This window comes from Rhineura floridana, chromosome 8, assembly GCF_030035675.1.
Source record: "Rhineura floridana isolate rRhiFlo1 chromosome 8, rRhiFlo1.hap2, whole genome shotgun sequence".
In the NCBI taxonomy this organism is placed as follows: Eukaryota; Metazoa; Chordata; class Lepidosauria; order Squamata; family Rhineuridae; genus Rhineura; species Rhineura floridana.
The window spans coordinates 45,955,380-45,969,375 of NC_084487.1; the positions used below are offsets into that span (position 1 = coordinate 45,955,380).

The 13,996-nt window shown below is 45.6% G+C and overlaps 2 protein-coding genes across 6 annotated transcripts in view; one reads left to right on the plus strand and one right to left on the minus strand.

The window, feature by feature from the left end:
* Positions 1 to 13,996, minus strand: part of ENTHD1 (ENTH domain containing 1) — a 160,576-nt gene that overhangs the window by 132,415 nt on the left and 14,165 nt on the right. The gene's annotated exons all lie outside the window — the stretch shown is intronic.
* GRAP2 (GRB2 related adaptor protein 2) overlaps positions 1 to 13,996 on the plus strand; it is a 100,873-nt gene that overhangs the window by 75,347 nt on the left and 11,530 nt on the right. For 3 of the 5 annotated variants that reach the window (XM_061639194.1, XM_061639196.1, XM_061639195.1), the window contains exons 5-6: positions 2,060 to 2,231; positions 11,242 to 11,373. In XM_061639194.1, the coding sequence (XP_061495178.1) occupies positions 2,060 to 2,231; positions 11,242 to 11,373 (304 nt within the window). The remainder of the gene's footprint in view (positions 1 to 2,059; positions 2,232 to 11,241; positions 11,374 to 13,996) is intronic. The other 2 variants (XM_061639197.1, XM_061639198.1) reach the window with 1 other exon arrangement.

The following is a 13,996-nucleotide window of genomic DNA, read 5'->3' on the forward strand; positions in this document are numbered from 1 at the left end:
TTGAACTCTGGCCTCCCAGGTCCTGGTCCAGCACTCTAACCACAATACCACATTGGTATTGACAGGCAGCAACTTAAAATAAGGGAGTAATCTGGGTGGAAACCTGATGTAGCCTTCTGAGCTGTGGAGGAAGATGAACAAATGGAAGACAAAGCTGAAAGAAATCCAAATAATAGGGAGCAGTCCAATTGTTCCACTCACTCGTACCCTGCTTCTCTGGCTGCTCTAGTAGCAGGCATTGGCAGTAGCTTAAACTAGGAAGGAGCCCAGTGGTATCCCATGAGCAGCAATGCATAAGAGCCTGGTGTTTGCCTTTTGGATAGGATGGTCTTGCCCCAGACATATTGAAGCCGGGTATTGCCTAATCCATGTGTACTCTGCCACTGAGCTACAGTTTGTCTAAGTGACCCACTTTATTCTCAAATATGACCGAAGTGGGGAAACGTTTGGTGAGCAGGGACTTTCCCTCCTGGGTCTGGCAACAAGAAACCATGTAAACAGTTTCCTTCTTCTCTGAGCTTTTATAAAGTACACTGACACAATAGGGCTATGGTTCACCTTTCTCTATCAGGCCAGGTATCATACATGCCGTTAGTGGAGAACTGGTGCTTGTGCTAGTGGGCTTAATATTGGCTATTGGTTTAGGATGATTTATATTGCACTGGTTTAACTTTATTAGAATAATAATAATAATAATAATAATAATAATTATTATTATTAGAATAACAAATGCCAAAAAAGTTACTCCCCCATCGTATCCCCTTTAGTGATGGATGATGGTGATTCAAAATAGCCATGAGGTACCACAGGGCTCGGACCTGGGCCCAGTGCTCTTCAATGTTTTTATTAATGACTTGGATGAGGAGGTACAGAACATGCTTATCAAATTTGCAGATGATACAAAATTGGGGGGGGCACAGCTAATACCGTGGAAGACAAACAAAATTCAAAGGGACCTTGATAGGCTGGAGCATTGCGCTGAAAACAACAGAATGAAATTCAACAGGGATAAATGCAAAGTTCTACACTTAGGAAAAAGAAACCAAATTCACAGTTATAAGATGGGGGATACTTGGGTCAGCAATACAACATGTGAGAAGGATCTTGGAATTGTCGTTGATCACAAGCTGAATATGAGTTGACAGTGTGATGTGGCTGCAAAAAAGGCAAACGCTCTATTAGGGTGCATTAACAGTAGTATAGTTTCCAAATCGTGTGAAGTATTAGTTCCCCTCTGTTCAGCACTGGTTTGGCCTCATCTTGAGTACTGCATCCAGTTGTGGTCTCCGCACTTCAAGAAGGATACAGACAAACTGGAACAGGTTCAGAGGAGGGCAACAAGGATGATCAGGAGACTGGAAACAAAGCCCTATGAGGAGAGACTGAAAGAACTGGGCATGTTTAGCCTGGAGAAGAGAAGACTGAGGGGAGATATGACAGCACTCTTCAAGTACATGAAAGGTTGTCACACAGAGGAGGGCCGGGATCTCTTCTTGATTGTCCCAGAGTGCAGGACACAGAATAATGGGCTCAAGTTGCAGGAAGCCAGATTTCGACTGAACATCAGGAAAAACTTCCTAACTGTTAGAGCCATACGACAATGGAACCAATTACTTAGAGAGGTAGTAGGCTCTCCGACACTGGAGGCATTCAAGAGGCAGCTGGACAGCCATCTGTCAGGAATGCTTTGGTTTGGATTCCTGCATTGAGCAGGGGGTTGGACTTGATGGCCTTATAGACCCCTTCCAACTCTACTATTCTATGATTCTATGAGGATTGTGTGATTAATTCTTAATATTTAGTAAAAGGGTCTGGACTTCATAAAGGACTTCCAAAGGACTCTAAATGTTAGGGATTTTAAGCATTGTTTTAGTGCTCTACCCCATGCTGGTTTGCACCAGCACTGAGAGCAGTTTCACAAGTGCTCCAAATGCCACTTTTCATCTAATATGTGACCTTTATGAATGTCCTTAATGCAGGATACAAAGCAGAACAAAGCCATTTAAAAATCAGATGAGCATAATTCCAGCACTGTTTTTTTCCTCCCCTTGATACTCAGGCATGAAGAGGATGTCCAGCACTTTAAAGTGATGAAGGACTCAAAGGGCAACTACTTTTTATGGAGTGAAAAGTTCCAGTCGCTAAATGGACTTGTGGAGTACTACAAGACTTTTTCCATCTCCAGACACACACAGATCTTCCTGCGGGATGAGACCCAGAAAGAACAGCAGGTAAATCTCAGAGACCTCAGTTTTTACAGAGCCATGGAGGAAAAGTTCACTCATTCATAGTTTGTGTGTGTGTGTGTGCTGTGTTATGACATATGGCGACCCTATGAATCAGAGACCTCCAGTAGCATCTGTTGTAAACCACCCTGTTCAGATCTTGTAAGTTCAGGTCTGCCTGCATTCACAGTTTAGAAGCATGTAATTATACATCCTAATGGGTTTTGCCATGACATTAACTCACCTATTAGTTTTTATCATTACATCAGGGTTGGGGAACCTGTGGCCCTCCAGATACTGTTGGACTACAGCTTTCATCTTCCCTGACCCTTGGCTATCCTGGCTGGGAGTGATGGGATTTTGGAACTCAACAATGTCTGGAGAGTCACAGGTTCCCCTTCCCTGCATTATATAGCATGATTTCCTGGTGCAATGTTTTATGCTGTACTGGAGAACCACAGCGGTATTATATGCACATCACCACTGAGCCTAGAAGGACTATTCACTTGTTATCCCCTGAGTAATTTTAAAACTTTCCAGATCCCGGGCTCACTTTTAAACAAATCTCACTTCTAAAAACATGTTTAATCCTATATAGCCATTTCCCACCTTTTATCTCCAGGGCAGAGGTTGCTAGGCTTTTAGGGACTGTGAGGCTATTTGGAATTTTGAGAGAGTGCACCTTTCCATTTGGTCACTTCGCTCCCCAATCATCACATTGCCCATCCTAACCAACATTTGATTGTGGTTTTGTGGGGGGATCCCTTGTAAAAATCATAAGGAGCTGTTAGGTCCAAACCCAACCACGAGCCGTCACAACCTACTCACCTCTCGTTCACCCGGGAAGGTGCAGAGTTGAGAGATCTATTCCCCACTGCCAGAGTCCCCAGGAAAACAAACACACAGTATACCTTTGCAAAGGGGTCCCAATCCGTCCAGCAAGATGCCTTTCAGAGATGGAAACCCCGTTTATTGAAAGAGTACAGATTATATACCCTCCCCAAGAGGTTACAGTGTAGGGGAGTAAAACGTCATAAAACACAAAGGAATATACATATCAAGGCAGGGGTCGGAAAGAGGAAGAGGGGAATATGAAAGGACAAATGCCAGGGACATGCTACTCCCTTTTGAGATCAGTCTTGCATATTATACAGCCTTGAGATAAGAACTGGTGCCAGGATGCCTGGGAGCAGATTTACAGGGGACATCTAAACAAACAAGCCTCAATCAGGCATTCGATACATACTTGTGAGGGCAGGGGCTTTCATCCCTTGACATATCTCTGGTAAAGCTCAATAAACATGAAAGAGTGGAATTTACTCATTTCTGTGTATCCTGTTTCCCTTGTGAAGTTGCTTGGGAACCTTGCAGGTGAGGGGCAAATAAACCGTAATCAGCTTTATTTCTTCTAACTTCTAATTTTACCCAACAGAGCCATAAGAATCTATGCCATGGTAAAGCTGTAAAGCACTGGATTTGTTATGTCAGAAGTTCAATCAATGGAGACAAATGTAATTTGATGGTAGTTTGGGGGAAGGGAGGAAGAGTCTGTGAAGAAATTATGCCATGTCAAAAGGATCTATTTCACTAGATCGTGTGTGTGTGTGTGTGTGTGTGTGTGTGTGCTTGTGTGTGTTCGTGTGCATACTAGTTTGTGCCTTCTCTCGAGCACCCCATTCTCTCTCTCTCTCTCTCTCTCTCTCTCTCTGGCACTCCCACCTGACTCTGATGATATGACCCGCACTTTCTCCTTCTTGACCCCCACCTGTTGCTCCACTTTCCTCCCCCTTCAGTCTCAGACCACTCCCCTTTCCCTCCTACCCACCCCATTTCACTTCTGTCCCCTACTTTTCCTCCTATTCTGTCATTCCACTTTCTGTTCAGCTGCTCAGGTACTAATCTGAGCCTCAAAAGACCCAAACAGCTTGAAAAGGAAGTGGGAAAGACTGTTGCTCTTTGCACCTCTTCCTTTGGCGCCATGCACTTTTTAAATGGTGGAAGAATCATCCCCTTGTCTCCTCATGATGAAGGGGGCAGTGAAGGGTGGGATGCAGAGGCATCAGAGGAAGTTGGAGCTCCTGTACCTGTAATAATTACAATGAACAAGGGATGCTGGGGCAAGAAAAGCCAAAATTCCCTTTTCTACACAACAATTCAAAGCACAGGAGCCCTGTTGTCGCCTTGCCTCTGGTCACTCCTTCTATGTCTTTCTCAAAAACAAACCAGGATGGTTCCTGCATCTATCTTTAATACTTGTGCAGAAGAGAGAATTTCAGTAGGTGTCACATCATCCAAGCTACGCCATCTGGAATTCCCTCTTCTAGACTATACACAACAACTATTAACGGTGCAAATGCCATATTAAAGAGAGTAGGGCTTCTGCACCCTCAATAGTTGTGTAGAAGAGGGAATTCCAGTAAGCATGACATTATCTGGCTACCCTAAGACAAACATGGCTGAAAAAAACAGTGGTGATGCCACTGCTGTGATCCACCTTAGGTTGGGGTATCAGCCACCTCTGGTGGAAAATCAGTACCCTAACTAGAGCAAGGTGCTTAAGGGGCAAAGGGTCAGAGGATGCCCTTTGCATGATCCTTTATTAGAGTGGCCTGCTGCACTTGCAATAGTTGTGTAGGAGACAGCATTTCAGCAGATGCACCTTGCATGCCATCTGCTGAAGTTCCCTCTTCTGGAAATGGACGGCCTTCAAGTCAATTCCGACTTATGGCTACCCTATGAATAGGATTTTCATGGTAAGTGGTATTCAGAGGGGGTTTACCATTGCCTCCCTCTGGGGCTAGTCCTCCCCAGCTGGCTAGGGCTAGTCCTCCCCAGCTGGCTAGGGCCTGCTCAGTTTGCCACAGCTACACAAGCCAGCCCCTTCCTTCTCTGCAACTGCCAGCTGGGGGGGCAACTGGGCTCCTTGGGACTATGCAGCTTGCCCACGGCTGCACAGGTGGCAGGGCACATAACCCCTGAGCCACTCACTGTGGGGTGATCTTTAGCTGGCCCTTTACGCCCAGGAGACACGAGCTGGGATTTGAACTCACAGACTCTGGACTCCCAGCCAGGCTCTCCTCCCCACTGTGCTATACCAGCTGTAAAAGATTCTTCTACATATCTATTAAAGGTGTAGGAGCCTTGTCCTCTTTTACCTTGTTCAAATGTGGGGAGAAGGCGGGAAGATCTCACAAACTTCTAACGCCTCTTTTTTAAGAGAGAGAGAGTAAGGGCACGATTCTTCATCCCTCTTGAATGCTTTGCAACTAATGTGCCCCTCCTCCTCTTCTGAAACCTGAACTGATCCATCACCTCCATCATCCTTGCCACCGTTCTCCCGCGTAAACTCCTTATCTCAAGTGCAGAGTCCCTTCATGCCACCTCTCTCACACAGACACACACACATTCACACTGTGCTGCTACAGATCTGCCCCCCCCCGCTACCATGGAGAAGGAGGAGGCAGGAGCCCCCCCCCCCGCACATCCATATAGCGGAGGCCTCAGCAATATCCTTCCCTGGAGTGCTAGCCCAGGGAGGAGGAGGAAGAACAGCCACACTGCGGGACAAGAGACAGGCTGTAGGCTGGGGCGGGCAAATATCTGCTTCATTCTGGTCCCCCTCCAGTGAAATTAAGCAGATTTTTTGCTGGTTTCTGCCGACAGCCTGTCTCTTGGAGAAGCTTTGCAGAAGCCTCTGCTGTATGGTTTGGCTGGGGAGCCCTCCCCCCTCCTGCCTCCTCCTTCACCCTGGTGTGTGTGTGTGTGTGTGAGTGGGTGGGTGGTGGATTGGAGGGGGCCGGCAGGGGGGCGGCTGTGGAAAAAGTAACGGGTCGAACTCCCGAAGCATCCCCCCTCCAAAATACACCTGACAGAGCGGGGCTGGGGAACCTTTGGGCCTCCCAGTGTTGCTGAACTACAGCTCCCGTCAGCCCCGACATAGAAATATAAAAGCCTGCCAGTGGCCCATCTAGTCACAGTGGCCAAACAGATGTTCATGGGAAACTGCAAGCAGGACCTGAGTGCAAGAGCACTCTCCCCACCTGTGGCTTCCAGCAACTGGTTTTCAGAAGCAGACTGCCTCTGGTTATGGTGGCAGGGCATAACCATCATGGCTAGTAGCCACTGATAGCCTTATCCTCCATGAATTTATCTAATCCTCTTTTAAAGCCATCCAAATTGGTGGCCGTCACTTCCTCTTCCGGGAGCAAATTTCATAGTTTAACTATGCACTGTGTGAAGAAGTACTTTCTTTCATCTGTCCTGAATCTTCCAACACTCAGCTCCACTGGATGTCCATGAGTTCTAGTGTTATGAGAGAGGGAGAAAAGCCTTTCTCTACCCACTTTCTCCATGCCATGCATAATTTTATACAGTTCTATCATGTCACATCTTACTTGACTTTTCTCTAAGCTAAAAAGCCCCAAATACTGCAACTTTTCCCCATAAGAGAGTCGCTGCATCCCCTTGATTATTTTGGTTGCCCTTTTCTGAACCTTTCCCAGATCTACAATATCCTTTTTGAAGTGAGGTGTCCAGAACTGTGCATAATATTCCAAATGCAGCTGCACAATAGATTTATGTAACGGCATTATGATATCAGCAGTTTTGTTTTCAATACGTTTCCTAATGATCCCTAGCATGGAATCTACCTTTTTCACAGCTGCCGCACACTGGGTCGACATCTTCAAAGAGCTATCCACTATGACCTCAAGGTGTCATTCCTGGTCAGTCACAGCCAGTTCAAACCCCACGAGTGTATATGTGAAATTAAGATTTTTTGCTCCAATATGCACAACTTGTTTACAGTGAATTGCAATTGCCATTTTACTGCCTATTCATTAAATTTAGAGGGGTCCTTTTGGAGCTTTTGCAATTCCTTTGTGTTTTAATGACTCTGAACAATTTAATATCATCAGCAAACATGGTCACCTCACTGTTTACACCTAACTCTAGATCATTTATGAACAAGTTAAAAAGCAGTGGTCCCAGCAAGCATGGTCAATGGGATGATAGAAGTAGTAGTTCCCCACACCTATCTGGAGGCTGGTGTCACAGCACAGCCTCACCATGCTGGCCACTCCTGAATCAGACTTAGCATTTATATTAGGGGTGGGGAATCTCTAGCCAGCAAGCCAAATTTGGCCCACCATTTGGCCTCTCAGGCTGGTTTCATCAAATCATGCCCACCTGATATCACCTATGTGATATTAGGTATGGGACAGGTAGAAGCGTGGCTGGATTGGTTGTTTGTGCACCTGAAACCTGCCGGAAGCAATCTTGAACCCCCAGCTTGCCAGCCCCTCAGCTGACATGTGATGAGTTCGTTCCTGCTTGGCTTGGGTCCGTGAAACAGTTTCTTGCGGGGAAGTCTCTCGTGTACCCAAACTTGCAGAAAGCAGGATTGAACTCCCCATGCATTAGGTAATGCATGGGGAGTTAAATCTTGCTTGGTCGCTCTTTCCCCTCAACCCCGTGGGCCAGCTTTGACAAGGTGGGTGGGACTATCCAGTTTGGTCTGTTGGGTGCAGGAAGAAAAAGATCTGGCCTGCTGGGCCAAAAGAATCCCCCACCCCTGATTTATATAGTGCTTTAGAGTTTCAGGCTTTACTTTTATCACCTCAGTAACCCTGTTCAGAGTCCCAGACACTCCATTCCATCCCCACCCCCTACCCAGTCATTCAGCATTCTGTGTCCACTGAGCATCCTCACTAGGCTGTTTTTGGGTGAGGTTCTCCATTTGCTTTCCCCACTGCAGTGGAGGGGGGGAGTTGTAGGGTGGACAGCATTGTGCCTAATCTCAGCTACATTAAGTTTTAAAATATTTAATCTCCATTGATGCCTGTGGGCAGCTCTCTCTTCCATCCCTGAGGACATTTTAAAATAGCTTCTCTGTGTGAATCAGGAATTGACCTTTCCAGACCAAGTGATGATGAGTAGTAAATTTCAAGAAATTTGACAATGGACATGTCTGGGATTACTTCTCTGGGAAGGCTTGCCTAAAAAGGAAGATCTTCAATATCTTCAACAGAACAAAAAGTGGAAATTGGGGGGAGAAGTATTTATGCTGGTTCATTGAATACACTTTTTGTTAGAGCTGAAGGTTTTGTGTCACTGCAGTTTATTGTTTGTTTTACTTTATTCTCATAGCAATCTACCCAAAATGCAAAGAGGGCATTGAGGTTGGAGACAGGGACATGGTTTAAGCATAGTGACAAAAAGAAAAAAACTAGATTTGGAGTGAATGAAACACTACAACGAGGAGAGAAAGAGTGTGCAAAAGGTATTTGAGAAGTAGGAAGATTCCAAGTTTATTTCAATCTGTGCCAGAATAACAAGGAAGGAACAGGTCACACAGGTTGTAAACCATTACGCACAGTGCAGTACTGAGAGGGAGAATGTACGGTAACTACAGTAACCAGAGCCCTGCTTAACCAGGAAGCGGACTCAGATATTAAATTACCAGGATGTGAATGCTGAGGCAAAGCAGAAAATAATATGTGCTCACAATAGCAATGAGGTTTCATAACCCACATTGTGCAGGAAGGAGCACTTCCTTACCGGCTTCAAAGAGAAGCCATATATATTTGTAGACTTCAGTGTTATATTCATTTTTAAAACACTGTCTTGGAATGTAAAGAAGTACATTTCTGTGAAAGGACAGGAAAATTGCATGAAATATTTGCACCAGGGATAACTGAGTTAGGAGGAAGTATGACTGACAGGGTGAAGCAGCTATTAAAAACTGACTAAGGCAAGGATGGAGAACTCCAGGCCTGGTTTTTTGGGTCCTCCTCAGGTCTCTGAGCAAGTCACGTCAACCTCCAGGTTTCTAGTCAGCTGCCTGGCCGCACATGCACCACCACACCCACAACCACCACTGTGGCCACAAGCAATCCCCAGTGACCAGGGACTGGGAAGACTCTGTGGAAGAGAGATTTGTACCTGTTGATGCACTACCACCACCTCCTTTGGAGCTGGCTACATTTGATTGGTGGGGTGAGGAGGAGTTCCTCCTCACTCCACCAATCGAATGCAGCCAGCTCTGAGGCTGGGGGAATGCAACAAGAGGCCCAAATTTCCCTTCCCCGGGGAGATTTAGGTCTGTTGACACACTCTCAGCTTCAGAGGTGGTAGGGGGGGGCAAGGGTGAAGTTCCTCCTTGCGCTCCCCAATCAAACGCAGCCACCTCCAAAACCAGGGTGTATGAGAATGGGCCCAAATCTCCCTTCTTGGGGAGATTTAGGGTCATTGACTCAGCTCCTCAGCTTTGGAGCCAGCTGCATTCAATCAGGGGATGAGGAAGAAGTTCCTCCTCATTCCCTGATGAGATGCAGCCAGTTCTGAAGCTGGTGGGGCATGTCAACAGGCCCAAATCTCCCTTCCCCAGAGAAATTTAGGCCCATTGTTGCACCACCACCATCCCAGCTTAGAACCGGCTTCATCTCATCGGAGAGGCAAGGAGAAAAAAATTCCTCCTTGCTTCCCTGATGGGATGCAGCCAGCTCTGAGGGCCTACCCTGTGACATCACTAGGGCCCGCCCCTGAAATCTCAGGATTTGGAATGCTTCTGACATGGCAACCCTTCTAAAATGGTCAGAGGCATCTATCCATAAATTAGAATGTGCAAATTTGATGACATGGGCCCTATGACTCAAGTCCTTTTAGTACCTAGCAAACCCCCACACACGCCCGCACACATGGGACTTAAATCATTTTTGCTGCCTCCACTTTGTATTGTGAATAAAAAGCCTACATGGATCTGAACTGCCCATTGGCATTACAAAAGTGTCTTTATCAACTTTCTCTTCCGCATTGGTGATCCCATGCTCAGATAAATAGCACGAGAGAGGCTCAAAGGTGAAAATACCAGGAAGTAAAAGTGATAGCTGATGCATAAATTGAAGGATAGAGAAGGTTTGTCTGCCTGACTCCAATGCTGTACTTGCTTGCTAGGATTAAAGGAATTGTAGGAATATTTGCAGATCCAGTTGCGGAAACTAATTAAGCCTAAAAGTTCAATTGTGAAACAAAATGTAAGCACCAGTGATTAAGATTAGACATTGATGAAGCTCTATGTATGATTAAACCCAATGAAATATGCCTCAGTTTTCCAAAGAGTTAAATATTTCAGGACTTGCTGGGGAGGTTGAGAGCAAGAATACGAAGTTAAATGTAACACACTTGGCCATTGCTCCATGCTGAATGTGTGCTGTGTTTAGGTACATGAGTCTCCCTTTCATGCATTTATTACACAAATTGGCATAACATCTAAAATATTAAGCAGTTCCTTTTTAAAACAAATATATATATTGTATGTGTGTAGCTGCATGAGGTAGCTGATCAGATCTATACCTACATATCTTTAGTAAAGCAGTGTTTTCTGTTTTTCCTAGTATGGCAGTAAAGAGTCTGGGCATGCCAGATTTCTCAGTGCAAGTCCCCAGATAAGCGGCAGCTATGAATGTTTCTACATGTGAGGCTCAAATTGCATTGGACACTATCTCATGTGCTATAAATGGAAATGGACTGCCTTTAAGTCGATTCCGACTTATGGCAACCCTATGAATAGGGTTTTCGCGGTAAGCGGTATTCAGAGGTAGTTTACCACTGCCTTCCTCTGAGGCTGAGTGGCAGTGATTGGCCCAAGGTCACCCAGTGATCTTTATGGCTGTGTGGGGATTCAAACCCTGGTCTCCCAGGTCGTAGTCCAACACCTTAACCACTACACCACACTGGCTCTCCTCATGTGATATAGATGACTATAAATGAGAGGAAAGGGACAGAAAAAAACACTGTATAGATACATTCCCTCTAGTTCTGCCCACAGGTGTGAATGGTAAATGGTAAAATAGCAACCAATATCAACAACTTGAGAAAATTGAATGTATGGAAGCTAAGATGCCAATCATGCACAAAGAAATTTTTTTGTAATGCATTACTTGTTTGTGTTATAAAGCCCTTATCTGGAAGCACCCTGGGGGGGAAATGTTAACAAGGGAAACCACCTTCTTTCCAGGAAGCATGTGTTTGGAACCTGGCCAGAAAGACACAGGAAGTGCTTCACCTGAATGGAGGACATGGGAAAGAAGCGAGAGCATCAGGGCAAAAGAAAGATGTGGATCATTCTGCATCTTGGCAGCATAAGCAGGTAACATAAAGTGGGCAGAGCTGGACCAGAAGTGCATTGTCCTGTTTGCAAGTTTCCCATAGGCATCTAGCCATTTACTCTGAGAAAATGATGCTGGACTAGATGGGCCAGTGGGTGGCCAGGTTGGGCACTGGCTGAGGGCCCTGCAGCTGGCCAAGGACCCCTGACTGTAGCCAAGGGCCCTTGAAGCTGAGAGGGTTTTTCTCCCACTATGCAATCCTTGCCAGCATCAGGTCATGGGCCACGACCGAATGGCAATGCAGCTTGCAGAGCAGAAGCTCCACTCTCCCAGACAACATCATCCCCGTCTATGTACGCAACTGGCAGGCACTTAAATATGCCTGGTCACTTCACTTTGCACATCAGCATGCATGCCTACCTTCACTCAAAATGGTGGTAGGGGCATCAACAAGCCCCCGTCACCATCTTTGGTGATGGCAGGCATGCACACTGACACACTGTTTAGTCTGATCCAACAGGGCTTATGTTCTTGTGTCATCCATATTAGTATTTTCATGACATATCCCTGCCTTTGTATTTGCATGATCCTGGGATTACACTCAGTCATACTGAGCTGTGGCCCAAACTGATGCACTCCAACTTCAAGGTATTGGCTTTAACCTTTAAGGCCCTATATGGTGCTTGCCCAGTTTACTTAAAGGAACGCCTTCAGCAGCATCATGGGTGCCGCTCAATAAGATCGGCCTCAAAAGGCCTACTCATTATCCCACCAGTCAAAGCAGCTAGACTGGTGAGGACTAGGGTGAGGGCCTTTTCAATTGTAGACCCCACCTTATGGAATTATCTACCAAATGACCTCTGCCAGGCCCCCTCTATGATGAGTTTCCGCCAGGCTTTGAAGACCTGGCTGTTTAAACAGGCTTTTGAGGTGGGTTAGGTTCTGTAGGTTCTGTGGCTATTGGTTGTGATTTTAATGTGCTAATGTTTTTACGTTTATTGTCTAATGTAATTTATATTTTTGGCTGTATGTCGCCCAGAGTGGCTGGACAACCTCCCAGATGGACAACTAATAAATCCAATAAATAATAATAATAATAATAACTCAAAATCAATTTCTTGTGAATCTTTTAGCCATAACTATGCAGCTCAGAACATATTAAATATATTAAATAAATTAAATAGAGTGATTTTACCCTGGATCTTGTCCAGGTTGTCCATGTGATACAAACAGGAGGATGTGAAAAATATTCTGAGAATTCTAGTTGATCTGAGTGGAAGAGGTCATGAAGCGGAGAAAGGGTGGCTCACACCTCAAGCTGGAACTTGGAAATGCTTCACAATCCAAGAATGGGTGTTCTTATAATGGAGTAAAAATGCCCTACAGTACACCATGTGTATACAAGAGTGCCCTCTATAATAGGTTATATCTCATCAAAAACAAGCATGCTAACTATGTCTGACAACAAGCAGAAAAGTGAATTACACACACACACCCCTTGTTTAAAGTCAAACTGAGTTTGACTCACTCTTAACATCTCTAGTAGAGAATAATTGACATACATCTCTTTACTGAGTCACACTGACCTTTCGTGCTGGCTGAAATGCAGGTAAGACACCCTCAGGAGCAGTTTGAAATGTTACATTTTGTAAAAGGAAATTGGAAAATACTTCCAGAGCTACAAACAAGGATGTTAGGAGACCTAAAGGTCAGGAGTTATTTTATGGACAAAAGAGGCTATCATACAAGCCTTTCTTTCCTTCAGTGCAGCTTTTGCCAACCTGGTGCCCTCCAGATATTTTAAACTATAACTCCCATCAGTTGTGCTGGCTGGGGCTGATGGGAGTTGTAGAGCATAATATCTGGAGAGCGCCAGGTTGGCAAAGGCTGCCTCAGAGGATAGATGTGAACCACAAACATTTCTGACAAAAGCTTTATTCCAGATTGACTAATACATTTGACATAGTAATGGATTCTGCCACACCTCTGAATTCCTCCCACAAGCCCCAACGAAACAGGCACCAAAGAAGATATAACACACTGTTTAGTGCTGACTCAAGACATTTTTCCGCCTAAGGGAAAAGACAAGATGGTGACTCCCCCGCCTTCTAAATTTCATTTGTAGAAGCTAACTGGACTAGTAGATGAATCCAGAGCCATCCCTAGAGGGAAGCCAATCAAGGCAACCACCCCAGGGCCTGTGCTTTGAAGGGCCTCATGTCTCATACCAGCAGCCACAGCTGGTAGCCATGCTGCCTGGTTGGCTCTGTTGCCTCCCACCTCTTGCTTCTCTAGAGTGAGGCAGGGAGGAAGAGGCAGGAGGCTAAAGCAGCAGCAAAAGGGAAAAAATGCAAGCCGAGGGGAGGGGGACAGGAAAAGGTCAGTACTACCATTAAAATGGCAGCAAAAGAAACAGCAACATAAGCCAAGGGGAGGGGGAGGCCCTGCTGCCGTTGCCATGAAGAGGAGGAGGGAGGCAGGGCGTAGTTGATGGCAATAAAGGGCCCACACAGTATGATTTGCTCCAGGCCCTACACCTCACAGGGTATACTGCAAAATTTGTACTGCAAACCTGGAGATGAGACAATGTCCTCCACCACCAGTATGCACCCCCTCTAGGATGCACACCTTAACGTGGTGAGGGGGTTTGAGAGTGTTGAAGAA